This window comes from Sycon ciliatum, chromosome 9 (assembly GCF_964019385.1).
Source record: "Sycon ciliatum chromosome 9, ocSycCili1.1, whole genome shotgun sequence".
Lineage (NCBI taxonomy): Eukaryota > Metazoa > Porifera > Calcarea > Leucosolenida > Sycettidae > Sycon > Sycon ciliatum.
This window is the reverse complement of record NC_088651.1, coordinates 12,157,713-12,174,822: the sequence shown is the minus strand read 5'-3', so window position 1 is coordinate 12,174,822 and position 17,110 is coordinate 12,157,713. Positions and strand designations below refer to the sequence as shown.

The 17,110-nt window shown below is 46.9% G+C and overlaps 1 protein-coding gene across 1 annotated transcript in view; it reads right to left on the bottom strand.

The window, feature by feature from the left end:
• LOC135825106 (uncharacterized) overlaps positions 1-17,110 on the bottom strand; it is a 78,013-nt gene that overhangs the window by 29,159 nt on the left and 31,744 nt on the right. The window contains exons 9-10 of the mRNA XM_065337843.1: positions 9,128-9,409; positions 4,227-4,358 (exon numbers count right to left, since the gene is read on the bottom strand). Coding sequence (XP_065193915.1) covers positions 4,227-4,358; positions 9,128-9,409 — 414 coding nt within the window. The remainder of the gene's footprint in view (positions 1-4,226; positions 4,359-9,127; positions 9,410-17,110) is intronic.

The following is a 17,110-nucleotide window of genomic DNA, read 5'->3' as shown; positions in this document are numbered from 1 at the left end:
AAATGTTTAAGAGCCAATGTCTGTAACGACCAAATATCACCGGATATGGTCAAAATTTCCGATTTCGCTGAAAATGATTACTCCTTTTAACCCGAAGCGGACCTCATTCACCCACTATGATAAATTGGTCCAGAAACCCCATGTTCTTTAGATATTGACCAGCAATTCAGCCTGTCCTATGGCACCGATTGCGAAGGCCATCTTCAAGGGCCAGTAGCATCGAGGTAACATCTTGAAATTGGGAGTAGAGCTCCACCATTGTGTGCGACAACATTTCCTCATGCACCAACAAGTGGTCTTGAATTAATTTTTACACGAAAAATCATTTGGGGAAATATTCATATGTTGTATTCTCTACCGGACACGCACTATATGAATCCAACCTTGTGGCAAGAAAGCACATGCTAAATGTATTGGCAGAGATTCCATTTATAATGGTTGGCACGTTGCACATGATCATTTTACAAACAGTTACAGGAAAGGTAAGAAGGCAACAATGCCAATATATAAACGACGACATCAAGGCAGGAACACATGCGTTTGGGGTGCATTCCACTGACAGATGAAGGAGACTGTGTATCACGAGTTCGGGTGTGGGAAGCTGTTGTGTGGGCAAAGCAGGCTCGTCATTTGGTTCCTAGTGGTCTGCATCTCTCTTAGCCAATTTTCGATCTAAATTATCTGCAGGCATTGTGAAGAAGAGGTGTTGCGTCTTTGGCAATATTCGTGAATTGGGAATTACTCTCTGCTTTGTTGAGGTTTTGGCGATACTTGGGAATCGGGCAATACTCTTTGTCTTTCTTTTGTCTTTATTGTGTGTGCGTGTGTGTGTGTGTGTGTAGTGTAGTGTGTGCTAAAAATAGTGGCGGTCAATTCATCAGCCTTGTAAGCTGTTGAATGGTGTAATCCCAGCACAAGTTGCTATGTCTAACATAACTGTTCGCTATCATCGCTTCTGCGATGGGCAGGTCTGAGGTCTGAGGTGTGTGTGTGTGTGTGTGTGTGTGTGTGTGTGTGTGTGTGTGTGTGTGTGTGTGTGTGTGTGTGTGTGTGTGTGTGTGTGTGTGTGTGTGTGTGTGTGTGTGTGTGTGTGTGTGTGTGTGTGGGTGTGTGTGTGTGCGTATGAACCACAGGCTTATTGTACAGTCAACACCAAAATGTAACAAGTTTATGGGGAAGCATAAGCAACTACGAGAGCCGATACCTCATATTTCCACCACCACTTTCCGCATTCATTCGGGAGCATAATGGACTTAGTTAAAAAAATTTGAATCTTGCCACAATTGCGCCAGCCAAGTGCAAGTTGTTCTAGCCAATAGTATTCAACCTTCAAGTAATAAATCTGATATTGGTTACCAGTAGACATTGTTTGGCATAGAACACAAGCACATATGCCGCACTTCCAGGATGCTATGTCCTCGTATGCCTTTTTGCATCCACTGAAATCATCAATATCATCACAGCTTTCACCTTGGCATAAGCGTCTGCCTAGCCTTTACTTTTCTTCTTCTTTTTTTACACCAAATTTTAGACATGATAACAAAAGAGAAGGGGATAAAAGAGAGAAAAATATGGAAACATAGCCAGCAATCGCATGTCATTACGTACATTCAAAATCAACGTAATTATGCGAATCGACCTTTTTTTCAGTATCACTTTTCAACGAGGACGCAGCAAAGTCGGCCGAACAAAGTTCAGAGGAAGAAAATCACCCTCTCCACATCACCATCACGATACTGACATAGATACAAGACGAAAGAACTAAAAAATCCACAAGAAAACTGGCTGGCCATCTTCGCGCTGACATTGGTCTGAGAATTTCTATCACGATAACAATTGTGCGAGGAGCACTCAAAATAAGCTACAGACGTACCTTTATCACTCTCTACTACTTTTTCAAGGCACAAAAGTCGACTCTCCACTTTCAAACCAGGAACCAGACATACCAGTTGCCATTTTCAGCTGCTCCACGAGCGCAGGAAATGTTCACCAAGGGGCGCAGAGCAGCCTCCATTCCAGAAAAAGAGGTAAAATACGAGTGAGACTGCATGCCTGAGTACATGAGTACATGCATGAGTACATGCTGAAAATAGTCAATTTCGGCGTTTCTGCTCCAAACAGTAACTTCCTTCGACTAGCTACAAAGTTTACACCAAAGGATCAAACAACAACCATTTTCTTCATTTTTTGGCAGATGGCTTCCTTGCGCTTGGCCCAGCACGCCAAAAATCACACCTCGGAGGTGTACAAAAACTAAAACTCTCAGATATCCTCGATTGCTGGCCATGAGGGCAAAGAAATAGGCGAACATATAAGCGGCAGGGATGAATTTACTGTCATATTTTTGCATAGTGGTTTCTGCTATACGAAATCACAATTGTGTAGCAGTCTTTGATTTTTATTAGCATTTTTTCTTTGAAGGTAGGGTATTTACCACATTGTCCTTCTTGAGAGTGATGCCGAAAGCCCATTTGCAAAAAAAACACTGAAGCATACATATGCACGCAGATTGAGAGTGTCTGCACCACATACACCGCACTGTATGCATGTTACATGACAGCACAGGCTAGGCATGGATAGGGTGTATGCATCGCAATTTTCTGCGAGTCATGGTGACTTTTGAGTAGCAGTAGATCGATTTTGCATCGCAAACTGCGATGCGATACAGGATAAATTCATCCCTGGGCGGGAACAGGGAGCGGGTAGGAGACGACAACATTTATTATAGTGACAGAGACACGGAAAGATAGACGAACGCCTACATTATGACAGAGAGACGAGTGACAAACAAGTCCACTCGATGTTTGATGTGGATATAAACGGTAAAACTAACTGAAAGACCTGAATAAGCAGTGGAGCTAAGCGCAGTCAACGGAAGTTCCCTGATTTCATTGCTAAAACCCTGAAGTTTGCTTTCTTCACTTCTGTACATCATGCACTTGACTGTTTCCTTCGTGGCAAGGCCTATGTGAGCCGCGCCAAGCTAAAAAGTGGCTTAGCGTTTTGCCAACAAATCGAGATAATCACCAAAACGTCACAGTCGGCAAAATTCTACTCGAGCGCAGTCGCGAAAATATTCACTTTCGAGCACCCTTTGAACCTTTCAAATAGTTTGGAGAAGAAGAAAGAGGCCATTTTTTAGCAACATTTCTTCAGTGTTCCCTCTTTCATCGTTTTGGGGATTTCTTGCCCCTGCCAGAGATCGTAATGGAGCGTTCTGAAGAATGTGGAGGTGAGCAGGATGACACTCTGTCTCCGTGTGCGCCCAACCCCACTTGACGAGGAAGATTCGCTCATTCATAGTGGCCGTGTTTCTCATCGTGGCCACGACTAGAGCGGCTAGTATAGCTATGGGGAGACGTGTACAAGCCGTCCGACTATCATTCTGACAAGCGGCCTGGTGAGTTGGCTCTTGCTGCGATGTTTCACTTTGTTTCGGCACCTTCAAATGTTCATGACGTGGCGTACTGTATTCCAAAATTTCCTCATTTCAAGGCCAATGGTGCCACACGACGAAGCGACGCATTGACTCTACCTGTAAGCATATCGTCCCGTGGTGCCTTCTACCACAACCTGCACCAGGGAAGGAGAATGACATGGACTAGGACGGACAAATAATCAGTGCCGCTTTTTAGCGATGTGCTGTCTGCTGCACCTACACTTACGTGCAAGGGACGGATGGAGCTCGATCTCCGGCACAATACTACGACAGTACGAGCTACATGAAAGGATTAATTCATGCTGGCATAGGTGATTGGAGAGAGTATGACGGACTGTCTTGGTACGATTCGACGTATCCCAGCCCAGCGAAAATATAGTCACAGACTCACAACATCATTGAAGGATGTGAAAATTCGTGTTGCGTGAAATCATGAGATACATAGATCAATTATTTATTCTTTCTTTGGATCTTCTAATTAGAACACAAGTGCTCGTTCTTCTTGTATTGCTTCCACACCTGCTAAGCTTTGCCTCCACTTGGTGTCAATTGATTTTGGGAGTTTGGGCCGGTCTTCAAACCCTTATACCAGGTATGCTGTGACATGTGCGCAATGTATACGTATTTATGGCACATATACATTTCAGATGGGCACCAAAATTTCCCTGATGGAAGTTGAATAGGTAGACATCACTTTGGCATGGAAAAAGAAATTTCCAAAAATTATGCCTAAGCCACCTTTTTGCTTGGCTCGGTTCATGTGTCTTATGATACCTTTACAACTTACGAGTACATGATCCAACCTTAGTTGTTCCATTACACACTGGTTGATCATCAAGGTACTCATATCCAAAATCACACGTAACCATACCAGCAGGTGATATACTAGCAATATGATCTCCATGACTGCGTACGCAAGCTGAAAAAAGAAGAAAAACAATTTGAAACAGATCAAAAGAAATGTCATTTGCAATCTTGAGAGAATGCCTTGGTTAAACATGTATACAGCTAAGAAGATTGCATTCCAAAGTCTATGATTATTCACGCTCTAATGATCAAACTGTTAAGAGTAACTCTCCATCACTGTAACCAGATGCTATAATTATACTGTCAGAAAGTGCAACAAATAGGCACAAAACTGACATACTACTGAGACATTCAACGTCCTGACACCTGGCTTCAACACATCTCTCTAGCGCTACCCAACAGCCTTCCAACTTGGAAGGTTCAAGGTTATGGAGAGACAAAAGAGGGGAAGGTAAGTGAAACGAAAACGCGCACAAGCTGTAGTCCCATGGAACAAAGAATGTCAATTGTTACTGGACGATGACGAGACCAGTAAGATACTTGACAAAGCGGTCTAACTACAATTCAAAGCAGCACACCACCCAACTTGTGATGGAGAGTTACTCTTAACGCGTATCCATATGTCCTTTGGCTTTCTACATTTATTATGGCTCAAAGTCCAAGTTTCAAAAGACTAAGAGGATTTGACTCTTTATTGCTTGCTTTTCTTCAGCAGGTCTGGTCACCTTCTGTTCTCCCTTTCTCCTAACCAACATGTGTTCTCATTTTCTGAAAACCTTGAACATGTTGGACGATGTAGTGTATGACTAGGGGAAAGGATTAGATTATGATTCCTAGTGCAGTAGTCATCTGCATGTTCAAATGAATGCCATTTTTGCAGGATGTGTTGTTTTGATCACTGTCTAGAACGATCCACTCTCATCGCGTTTGGAATAAGAAGTGAAACAAGCCCATTATGTTAAAAATAATTTATTCCCGTAGCTATGCAGAAGACGTTACTTCAGTAACGTCTGGCGCTAGCCAGGGTCCACACAGCTTTAATTTGGTATTTGTTTGTGTGTTTGTCTGTGTCACGCCTGGCGCTATCTGTATCTGACGGCAAAAAAGCATAGGATGTTATAAATTTTTCAATTCTCCTTTATTTTTTTCAGGCATATCCTGGGATTCGAACCCGCACTATCACCCTACATGCATTCCCCCATACACTTCGCATTCATACCCATTCTTCCAAGTTGCTTCACGTTATTATCTTGCGTTTGAAAGCCCTATTTGAATATTGCGGGCAGCTGTATGTGGCCAGCTGTGTTTGATGGTACGGTACGGTACGGGAGACGGTGTCGTATTACCCTCGATCGTACCTGTCCCGTACCTATCCCCTACCGTACCGTGCCATCAAAGACGGCTGGCCACAATGCATATTCAAAGAGTGCTTTTAAATGCAAGGTCACAATGTGAAACAACTTGGAAGAATTAGTGTGTATGCGAAGTGTACCGGGGATGCATGCAGGGCGCGCGATAGTGCGGGTTCGAATCCCAGGTTGTTATGTCTTAAAAAAAAGGATTTTTTTATAGAATTTATAACATCCCTATGTTTTTTTTCTAGGTCATCAAGGCAAAAAAGCATAGCGAAGGGCCCTGAGCTTCCAAGCTCTCTCGTTTCATGATTGGTTTTAGCTGGAAATTTCCCACAGTCGAACGGCCACGCAGCAGAGTCCGCCGTTCGAGCTATGACACACGTGGTCTCGAAGTACATGCACCAAGGCAATCTTCAAGATGAGGCCTTCGATACCGCCTTGCTGGAGTGGCGCAACACTCTAATGCAGCGGGCGTGTCGCCCGCCTAGATGCTATTTGGACACCCGCTGCGTACACTCATCCCGGCTCATTGAAGTGTTATGTTAACTTTATTTTTACTTCACCATAGGTACAGGCAGTGCTGCCTTCTTGCTGTGGATCATAAATGATGCCACAGCTCCTAGGCTAGGATGAAAAATATAATAGTATGATAGATTAATATGATAAAATATGAACAGTATGCGAAGTAATAAGATGTCATGACTGTCAGCAGGACAATTATATAAAAATACCATGCAGCAGTGTATTTATGTGTTTTGTGGTTGTGTATTCGAGCCTTCGTGGAACCAAGCTGCCACCTTTCTGGATCGAGAAGTTGCCGCTCACAAAGCCGCATCCGAGTACGACGGATCAGCTCACCCACTCCAACCCTTGGCTGATGGTTGCCAGGTCCTAGTGCAGAATCCTCCCACCAAGAAGTGGAACCAGGTCTGGACAACCATCTGTATTGATCGTACCCCCAGTTACAATGTCCACCTTCCAAGCGGCCGCATACTCTGGCGCAGCCGCCTGTACCTCCGCTCGCTGCCACTGCCGTCAGCTTCCGGTCTCGGTCAGTCTCCAAGCTCGGACAACACTTAGACTCTCTTTCAGGCTGCAGAGCGGACACCCAGCCCCTCGTCGCATTCCTCGATTACCGTCCGGCCGCATAGCTCCCACAGCAGAAAGCAATAATTGATCGTTTCTGTTTTCATCTTTATTCCGTTACATTTGTCTCTTTTAAAACGTTTCTTCAGAATTCCCTAACTCCATTGCAGCGTATTTCTTGCACTTAAAGATACCGCCATTCCGGCAACAGGCTCTCAGCTGCACCAAATAGATAACTTTGCCAATATTTCGAGTTGCAAAACAAAGTGTATATGGCTTAATTCATCCTGGCATAGGTGATTGGAGAGAGTATGACGAACTTTCTTGGTAAGATGCATCGTTTCCCAGCCCAGCGACAAATAAAGTCACAACATCATTGAAGGATGTGAAAATTCGTGTTGACATGAGATCTAGAACCGTTATTTCTCCTTTCTTGGATCTTCTAATTGGAACACAAGTGCTCATCCTTCGTTTATTGCTTGCACACCTGCGAAGCTTTGTCTCCACTTGGTGTCCTATGTTTTCTTGGAGTTTTGGCAGGTCTTTGAATCCTTAGTGTCATTGATACCAGGCATTCTGTGACATGTGCACAATGTATGCTTATTTTTGGCAGATATACATTTCAAATGGGCACCAAAATTTCCATGTTGGAAGTTGGATATATAGACATCACTTTGGCATGAACAAATTTTTTTCCAAAAATTATGCCTAAACCACCTTTTAGCTCGGCTCGGATCAGTTTACGTTTTCTTGCAATCAGTTCAAACTTTTTGCTCGTGACTTAGTCCTACCTGGGGGGATAATCCTTCACATCAGTGCATGTATATTGTGGGCATCGAAGAAAAGGGCTTGGATCTCAGCTGTGAAGCGCAGCTGGAATCTTGAATATCGATTGAGTTCACGAGACTGATGGCGAACGGAAATGAGTCCTCTAGGGTACTGTTGAAATCATACTTCTCAGATTGCCTGCACTGTCACTGTATGATCACAATCCACCGCATGATCTTACCCTATGCTAGTGACCCACAACAGTGTGCTGCCTCTGCTCATGGGTGTAGAAGTTCACTGCAAACATATCGATTGAATTATATGGCAAATGCAATCAAAACAGGCAAAATGCCTAATACCATTGGACCCACTGTGAATAAAATGTGAAGGATATTGTGGAAAAGTAAGATATCAATCCAGTGAGCATTGGAAAACCTATGTTGCTGATAATATATACTGCAAGGCTTGAGAGTTTGAAATCAAAATACCTATTTGAACATTTTGCTGCTGGGGGCAATCTATTCCACATAATGGCTCCAGGGTGCGTTAGGCGCTTAGCAGAACGAGCAGTGCTAGCAGGTGGGACCACAAGCAAGTTGCTTTGGCCTCCTCGAGTACAGGACAGCAAAAAGGACTGAAATAGGGTGCTACATGCACCATGCAAACATCGCCAGATGAAACGAAACATATTCAAGTGCACAGAAACCTGTAGATCACGTACATGCATTCGATTTAGCAGGGTGCAGTACTGGTCCACGGTGGCGACTTGCAGACTGCCCGAGCGGCATGTTTGAACAGCCTATGTAGCGGTTGTTCCTGAGCAACTGACAAATGCGGGTAGTAACTAATAGAAGCATACAAAAATTCAGGCAAAATGATAGATCTGAAGTAGGTGAGTCGGCATGGATATGGCAGCAAGGAAGCATGTCGCAGCAGGACAGAAATTTTGCAGGCAACACGACGAGCAACATGGTCCACCACTGTGGTCCAACTCATGTCCGAGTCAAAATGCAGGCCAAGGTATTTGGCAGACTACTGGTAGGACTTGTGAATTGCATACCACATTGATGTCGAGGGTTGTAGGTCTATGGTGTGGTATGGCGAGTATCTGCGTCTTGGTCTCGTTAAGGATCAGTCCAAGTTTCTTCAACCAAGTCGCCAGGTACTGAACAGCTGCAGTGAGGCGCTGGGAGACAACTTCTGGCTGTGGACTGCTCGCACGCAGCGAGATGTCATCAGCAAACTGAATAGTGGTGGAGTCATGAGGGGCAAGGCCGCGGGCAATATCCCTAACATACAGAATGAAGAGCAGAGGTGCGAGAACTGACCCTTGAGGAACCCCTGACTGGCTGTCATAAGTTGTACTTCTGGTTTTTCCTGTCTGCACGTATTGCCGGCGATACATCAAGTATTCTGTAAACCTTTGCAAAGTAGTGCTAGTGAGACGCAGTTCAAAGAGGTCCTCAACCAGAATGCTATGCTTTACCTTGTCGAAGGCTTTCCACATGTCCACAAATGCCCCTCCGGGTTGCTGTCTGGCGACTGAATTATGTGGCGCATGAAATCACGCAATTTGGCATTGCATGCACCTATACGAGCACGATTGTGTGCACTGGTGTGTGTTTGACATAGTGAAAGAAGTTCTGCTAAATTATCGGGGCATAATACTTACGAAATTCACAAACCACAGGTTGTTTAGCATATTGGACACGGGTTGAGCCTCCAGTGACATATGCATTTTGTAGGTTATCGCCTTCGATTTGATTTATCCACGCTGGCAGCGAAGTAAGTAAACCAATTGTGCAATTATTCGCATTTGCCATGGGGCCAAGAACTTTGCCATTCACACTTCCACATAGAACCTTTGCTTGTAAAAATGTGAATGCGTGCTGTGTCCTTTTTAGAATTATACCACCAGTACAATACCGATAGCCTACCAAACCCAGGCCTGTCTCTGCACACAAACATGGGCACATTGAAAAGAAGAAAAAACCGTCGAGTTCACATGACGGTGCACGCACACACACACACGCACGCACGCACACACACACACACACACACGCACACGCACACACACACACACACACACACACAAGCAAAATGAAGTAGCAATAGGATTATACATACAAACACACAAGCAGTTGCGACTTCTGCTAAAAAAACATTGGATATCGTTATAATTATTATGTTACAGTTATAAATCTCAAACTCCCCTGTGGTCTGCACCATGATTGAGATATTGTAATTTGCAGCGTCTGCGAAAGGACCACTTATTATGAATGTAGGTTTGCAGCGTACGGCAAACCGTAGTTATTGCGGACAACCGAGCAGCAGGGAAATGCCCCGCGCTCGGCTAGGCGCGCAACAATGGGAGTGTCTGGCATGCAAAGGCGGGCAACCGTACTAGGGAAAGCCCAGGTTGCACCATGAGCACTAGTACGCCCACAGGCGAGACTACCCCATATTTCCATGAAGGTTGTAGTGCTACAAATGCAAGGATCACTACAGACAGGGCTGATGCATGCTGCCTAGTCTCTATATTCGGAGGCAGGTTCTTTTGTGGCACGAAAGGGCTCCAGCGCGCGTACTAAGCCTCAGCCAAGCGGCAAGGCATAGTATAGTACTAACCGAGCATGCAAGATTTAAAAAAAACTGCGACAAGGCGGTACGGGGAAAGGACTAGTTCAAAGAGGGCGATCCATCGGTACCTGCAAATTATCGTCCTGTGTCGCTCCTGCCGATTGTACCCAAACTACTCGAGAAGATAGTCCAGAAGCAACTTGTTGCACATCTAGAGCGATCATGTGTCATACCACCGACGCAGTTTGCCTTCCGCCGTGAGCACTCCACAGAGGACGCCCTAGTTGTAGCAACAGATGCCATCTTAAAGGCCCGGGACGACAAGTTGACCACATGCGTCTGCCTAATCGACATGTCAAAAGCCTTTGACAAGGTCAATCACAGCCAACTGGTCCGGTACCTATTCGATCTCGGCCTGGACAATGCCTCCCTTCGCTGGTTCTGCAGGTACTTAAGCGATCAAAACCAGCAAGTGCGTATTGGCCCCACCTACAATATTGCTGCTAAGTGCTCATCTGGTGTACCTCAGGGCTCGGTCCTAGGACCGATCCTGTTTAGCATGTACACCCGTTATGTCCCTGTCATAACCCATCCTGCTCCATCTCTGCAATTTGCCGATGACATTTCCGTGCACTGCCACAGAAAATCAGTGCTAGCCACATCAGCCTGCCTATCAGGGGCCGTCACCAACGTCGCTGACTGGCTCAAGCATCGACATATGCTTCTAAATGACAAAGAAGAGCCAGGTCCTGTCAATTGTACCACAACGCAATGCGAATCAGTATGTCACTGTCCGCTGCAAGCAGACAGAGCTTCCCCTGAGCCCAACAGCAAGGTACCTCGGCGTGACCCTTGACGCCGCTTTGAAGTGGGATCCCCATGTTGACGCGATGGCGAAGAAAAATGTGCAGAAGATTGGAGCACTGTGGCGGTCCCGCAGATGTCTGAGCCTCAGTAGTCGCATCCAGTATGTGAGGTCAGTCATCATGCCTGACCTCCTATATGGGTCTAACGCCTTCTCTTCCTCCCTCAAGCTTGATCACCTTCAGGTCCTGCAGAACCGAGCGGCGAGAGCGGTATACGGTTTGCCGCCTCACACCTCGGCCCAGCCTCTGCTCGAACGGATGTCCCTGTACAGAGTTCGCGAGTGCTACGCCCAGAAGCGGCTCGTCCTGGTCTGGCCCTGTGTCAATGGGAAAGCCAGCAGTGTCCTCCAGGACCTATTCTCACCATCAGCTGGCAGCACCACCTGGCACCAGGTTTTCAGGGGCCTCACTGTCCCCTCGGCACAGTCAGAAGCCGGCAGATCTCGCCTGGCCTTTCAGGCAGCCTTGGCCTGGAACGCTCTCCCAAGGAGTGTAAGGGAGTTCAAGGCTGCCCAGCAATTTAAGCTTGCCTCCATCCCCTACACCTTGCAATGAATGCTCTGTCTGACTTTTCCCGTCCCCACACCACGTCATTTACTCTTCTCTGTGTGCTTGTGCGCCTATGAACTCTTTGTGTTTCCTCTGCTGACGCTTCAAAATCGCTCTACTGACACTGCAAAATTGCTCTGTTGACGCTGCAAAATTGCTGATCATCTGATTCTCTCTCTCCCTCCCTCTCTCCCTCCCTCCCTCCCTCTCTCTCTCTCTCTCTCTCTCTCTCTCTCTCTCTCTCTCTCTCTCTCTCTCTCTCTCTCTCTCTCTCTCTCTCTCTCTCTCTCTCTCTCTCTCTCTCTCTCTCTCTCTCCCCCCCCCCGTAGCTCTCTCCCTTTTGAAATTCGCTTCCATAGAATTGGACACCATTGCCCGTCTGACCTTGCGAAGTAAAATAAAAATCAACAATACAGTACCAGGCAGAGAAAGGCGGTATGCAGATAGATATGGCGGAGAAATGCATACCACGTATGGAAAAGGCGAAGTCCCCGGTGGCCATCAGGCCCACGATAACATACACCACCATGCTTATATGGAAAATTAGGCACAATTAGGCACGAGAGCTCACCAGGTAACGTGGGCCGCGGGCAGGAAGACAGAAAATAGAGGACTCAGCATGGACCGCATAAGCGCGTGGCAAGCGCAAATGGCGTACGATGTACTCATGAAGGCCACCACGCGAGAGTGCGGCAGCATGGGCTGTGTATGAGAGTACGATGCAGGGGCATCGCAGGGCGGACCAAGCCGTGGTGGTGCAACACAGCCTACAGGCATGAAGCTCCTCAGCAGCTGGAGGTGGCGATCGCAGTGTCATCATCAGTTCTGGCAGCTAGCAGTAGCAGATGGGCTTGATTTTTTTTCAATACTATCAACGAGGAGCAGCAGGCAACCCTCGTTTCACAATGGTGATTGCATAATCACATGGCAAAACAACAAAAATGCAACCCCATTCTACAGTGCTATAATGTGTGTGGCTCGGGGGGATGGGCGATAATTATCTTTATTCCCGTAGCTATGCAGAAGACGTTACTTCAGTAACGTCTGGCGCTAGCCAGGGTCCACACAGCTTTAATTTGGTGTTTGTTTGTTTGTTTGTTTGTGTCACGACTGGAGCTATCCCGTATCTGTCCCGTATCTGTGACTACAAAGGCTCTACAGGATTGTACATAACAGCTGTCCACAATATTTGCAGGCTCCTGTATATGTCCTGTACCGTACCAATATTCGTCGTATTATGTATACGACTCCCTGATGTAGAGGGAGGTTTTGAAAGAAACAGGGAGACGAGGAGGAAATTAAATCAGAATAGACGCCGAATAGGTGATAGGATGCGTCAGCATAAACATACTTTGGAAGAGCGATCCCGTCGTCTCCAAAATAAGCGTGAACGAGCGATTCAGCGCCGGTCACAGGAAACGTCGGAAGAGAGATCCCGTCGACTCCAGAACGCCCGTGATCGGCAGAGTCCGCCGGTCCCAGGCAACGTCAGGGCAGACATCCCGTTGAGTCCAGAACGCCCGTGATCGGCAGAGTCTAAGCCGGTGCCAGGAAATGTCAGGACAGACATCCCGTCGAGTCCAGAACGGCCGTGATCGGCAGAGTCAGCACCGGTCCCAGTAAACGTCAGGACAGACATCCCGTCGACGAGCAGAAAAACTAAATCTGCAGCCTCTTTTGCCGTCGGACAGGATACGTATTTTAGGAGACTGTAAAGTTATGTAATGTCCAAATTTCGACGTGAGCAGCAGGTCACTCGCGTTGATTTTTCGACGTGCGAGCCAAATAACGCGAGCTGAACTTTCACGTCGCAGACATCCAGTCGACGAGCAGAAAAAACTAAATCTGCAGCCTCTTTTGCTGTCGGACAGGATACGTATTTTAGGAGACTGTAAAGTTATGTAATGTGCTCCACAGGCAACCATGCATTCGGCATCATCATTGGCTCAACAGGTCAATGTACATGTATTACTACAAAAAGGCCAGAAAATCCGATTACTGTATTAAAATCAACTAATTTTCGCTGGCGATTTAATTTCGCTGATTTCGCCACTTGGTACCAACCGGCCAAAGTAAATCGCAGGCTAAAGTTTGTCATATAGGCAAATGATGCATGATTGAGCAATGGATGCACGTGAGAGCAAAAATACCGATCGATTTCAAATTTGACGTGAAATTGCGCGTCACGTCGGAAATAACGTGCATCTTAACCTCTCTAATAGCGAGGTTTCTATTTCTCATTGGCCAAAATTTGGTGATTTACAGTATAAGAAGATAAAAAGAAAAGAAGGAGCAAACCAAAAGTAGATGATTATTAGAGAAATAACAATCCGCAATAAATTCTGCAAATACTTTTGCCTAACTCTTAATATTCAAACCGATTGAAACGTTTTTGCAATACAGTGATGTGGCCAATCAACGGAAAAAGACATTTCCATCAGTTCTTATAACATGTACGATGAGCTAGGCAAAAAAGCATAAAAGCATAGCGTAGGGCCCTGAGCTTCCAAGCTCTCTGGTTCTCACGATGGCCGTAGCCAATAAGAGAGAGACAGTACTATGTGTTATCAATCAGAGTGGGTGCAATAAACCGGGAGAAACAGTGACTAGTGGAAGCCGTGGTTTGGGTGCTTCATTTAAGTAAAGACGAGGAAGGAAGTATATACATTGCGAAGGCAGGTAGGTGATAGAGCTGGATTAAAAGACTATACCTGGGCTGGGCTACAGCGGGGAGTGGAACATGTGCAAATTGATGATACTATGATCGGATACCTTCTCTTCTGAATGCATTTGTTTCTCGGAGAGAGTAACAGTGTGGTGGCAGGTGGTTGTACTGAGTGCATGCTGAGTGCAAGGGCAAACATTGTAGGCGGGTGGAGTGGGTGGTGGGGAGGGCAAAGACTCGATGATGCCTCAATTCTCGGCTTGGTGGTGTAGTGGTAGCCGAGTGGAGGCACGGTGCACAAATTAACTTTTAATCAAACTTCAGGTACATACCTGGATTATTACAAATCAATTGATCCCCGGCGAGCTGCAGAGAGTGCTCAATGTCAGAGACAGAGCTTAGTACATAGCAGGCTCAGCGGAGGACATTCAGGTTGGTTGTAACTCTGAGTTTCATGCCGCTAGGCAATCATCAGACAACTGATACTCGGGTCTACCCAACAGTATGCTTATAAACACATAGGGCCACAAGCATAAACAAATTTAGCGCTACATCTGGTGTGAGGTATGGGGAGAAATCTGGCGCGGGCCAAGCGGCGACAGTAGAAGTGCCAGGAGGGTGGCGGGCAACAGGCAGGTGTGAGCATGAAAGCGCAGAAAGAGGTGATTGGGAGGCAGTGTACACCAGATGGGTGGAGGGGCCAGGAGGATGGCGGGCAATGGGCCAGTGAGATCGCTACAAGTAGGGAGTCGTTTGATGACGGGCAGGCGTGAGCACAGTGGCATCGCCAACACCAGGCCAAGGGATTGTGTTATTAATAATAATGGCCAAATTGCTGCACCTCCCTGGCTCAAACTGCCAGGAAAGTTCAGTGTCAAAAAATGCACTGCATCGTGGGAACTTACTCTGGTACACAACTGGAGTGTAAAAGGAGATTCTCACACACATTAGAGAGGTTCCGCACTACGTAAAGTTGAGCAACTTTACGTTAGTGGGCGGGGAAAACCCGTGAATTCGCGAGTTTGAACTCCACTTACAGAAAGTTGTCTACGTAGAGTACGTAGATAGGGCTCTGATAACGTAGCTGTTCCGTAAGTGGATTGGGGTACCAATTTATGACTCGCTCCCCAGGTCGATCTGGTCGTACACTGCCGCGTTCGGAGTTGCCAAGGGCAGCTACTTGATTTGATAACTCCGCAAGGCGGAACGCAGATGCGCATGCAGTTTACGTAAGACTTTCCGTAGATCGACTACGTTTTTTACTAACGTAATTACGTTATGCGGAACCTCTCTATTGTCCAAGGTTAGTCAGGTAGACCGTGGCTCACCATGATCAGACGCCTACCGAACTGAACTGTATTCACACACTCGCGTAAAGTAAGACTGAAGAGAATAGGAAGACTGAAGAGAATAGGAAGACTGAAGGAAGACAGGAAAGAAAAAGCCTTCATGGAATTAGATTACATGGGCGTTGCAGCACGCTTGTCACCAAAGACGATGGCTTGCATCATGTCGGGCGAGTTGTTCGTCGGCTTGCACATGACGTTGCAGCACGCTTGGCACCAAAGACGATGGCTTGCATCATGTCGGGCTAGTTGGTCGTCGGCTTGCATGAACACTTCTCGGGCGCAGGAGCAGCGACAGCAGGTGCAGCAGCTGTGGGAGCAGCAGAAGGTTCAGCCATAACTTGATGACTGACTGGGTAGACCGCAGCCACCAATGTGAAGGAGTGGTTGAAAATTACTGTTAAGGAAGGGGCGATGAGGTCGGCAGTGAGCTTCAGAAGAATAGACGGGACTCCGTCCGGACCGGCGCTTTTGTTGGTGTCAATGTGACGAAGGAGCTCGACCTCCACTTCAGTAGCGGTGACATCCTGGAGTGTCCTGTCTGTAACCCTCGGTGTGTGAATGGGAGAAGGAGGGCCGGTGCACCCATGGAGTGACTGCCTGCTCTGCTCAACTGTGACGTTGTTGAAGGTTGTGGCCTTGTCGAGCTCACAGCTAATGGTGTTCCCATCACATTCCAAGTCAGGAACGCCATGCTGTACTGAGGTTCTAAGGAGGGACATCACATTGTACAAGTTGCGGCGATTGAACGCCACTCCATGCTCATCAGCCGTGTACTCTCTTACTAGGTATCTGTGCACATAGTCAGACTTCGCGGACCGCAGCTTGGCCGTGACACTGTTAATAACTACGTTGCGCAGTGTAGGCTCTCCATGATTCAGTAAAGCGAGTCGATAGATACTTTCGGAATAGAGAGTGGCTCGTCTTGATCTCACTCCTGTGGGTCGGCGTAATCCAAGGCTTTGATGCCCGTCATGTGCTATGATCATGCGGTCGCTGGTTAGTTAGGTCTTGGTGCAAAACCTTTGTGCAGTGTTAAGCAAATTCGTCCTCCAGTGCTGCCACAGATCATCAGTGCTCGTGGATTCGAGTGGTCCAGGAGGCAGAAGATGAGTTACTCCAAGGGCAGAATTAAGTTCTGTTTCTCTGTCAGTGTGCCAGCACCAAGTGCAGCTCCTGGGCTTGACTGCAGCGATGATCGGGGTCGGTCGAGTTGGCAGTTCAAGGATGCCTATGATGGCTAAGTGGTCGGAGTTGCACAGCGGTGGGAGAGGGTGCACTGATGTGGGATGTAGGGTATCTGAAGCGGCAACAAGATCAATGCAGGAATTAAGTATTCCTCCAGCAACGTGAGTTGGAAAGTTAACGTGTTGGGTGAGACCGTACGAAAGGTGTAGTGCTTGTAGCGCTCGCCTGGCGCTGTCGGTGGGGTCGGTAGAAAGCCAACTTGTGTTCTTCACGTTGAAGTCTCCTACTAACACCATGGGCTTGGGTGAAGCACGACGGAGACAGGACTCAAGGCTGGCACAGTAGTGGTGTATGTCGCTACTGTGTGGGCGATAGGAGACACCGGATATGAAGGATTGGCAGTTTTAGTCAGTTCGATCCACACTGATTCGTATCCAGATACATCGTAAATACTGAGGTGC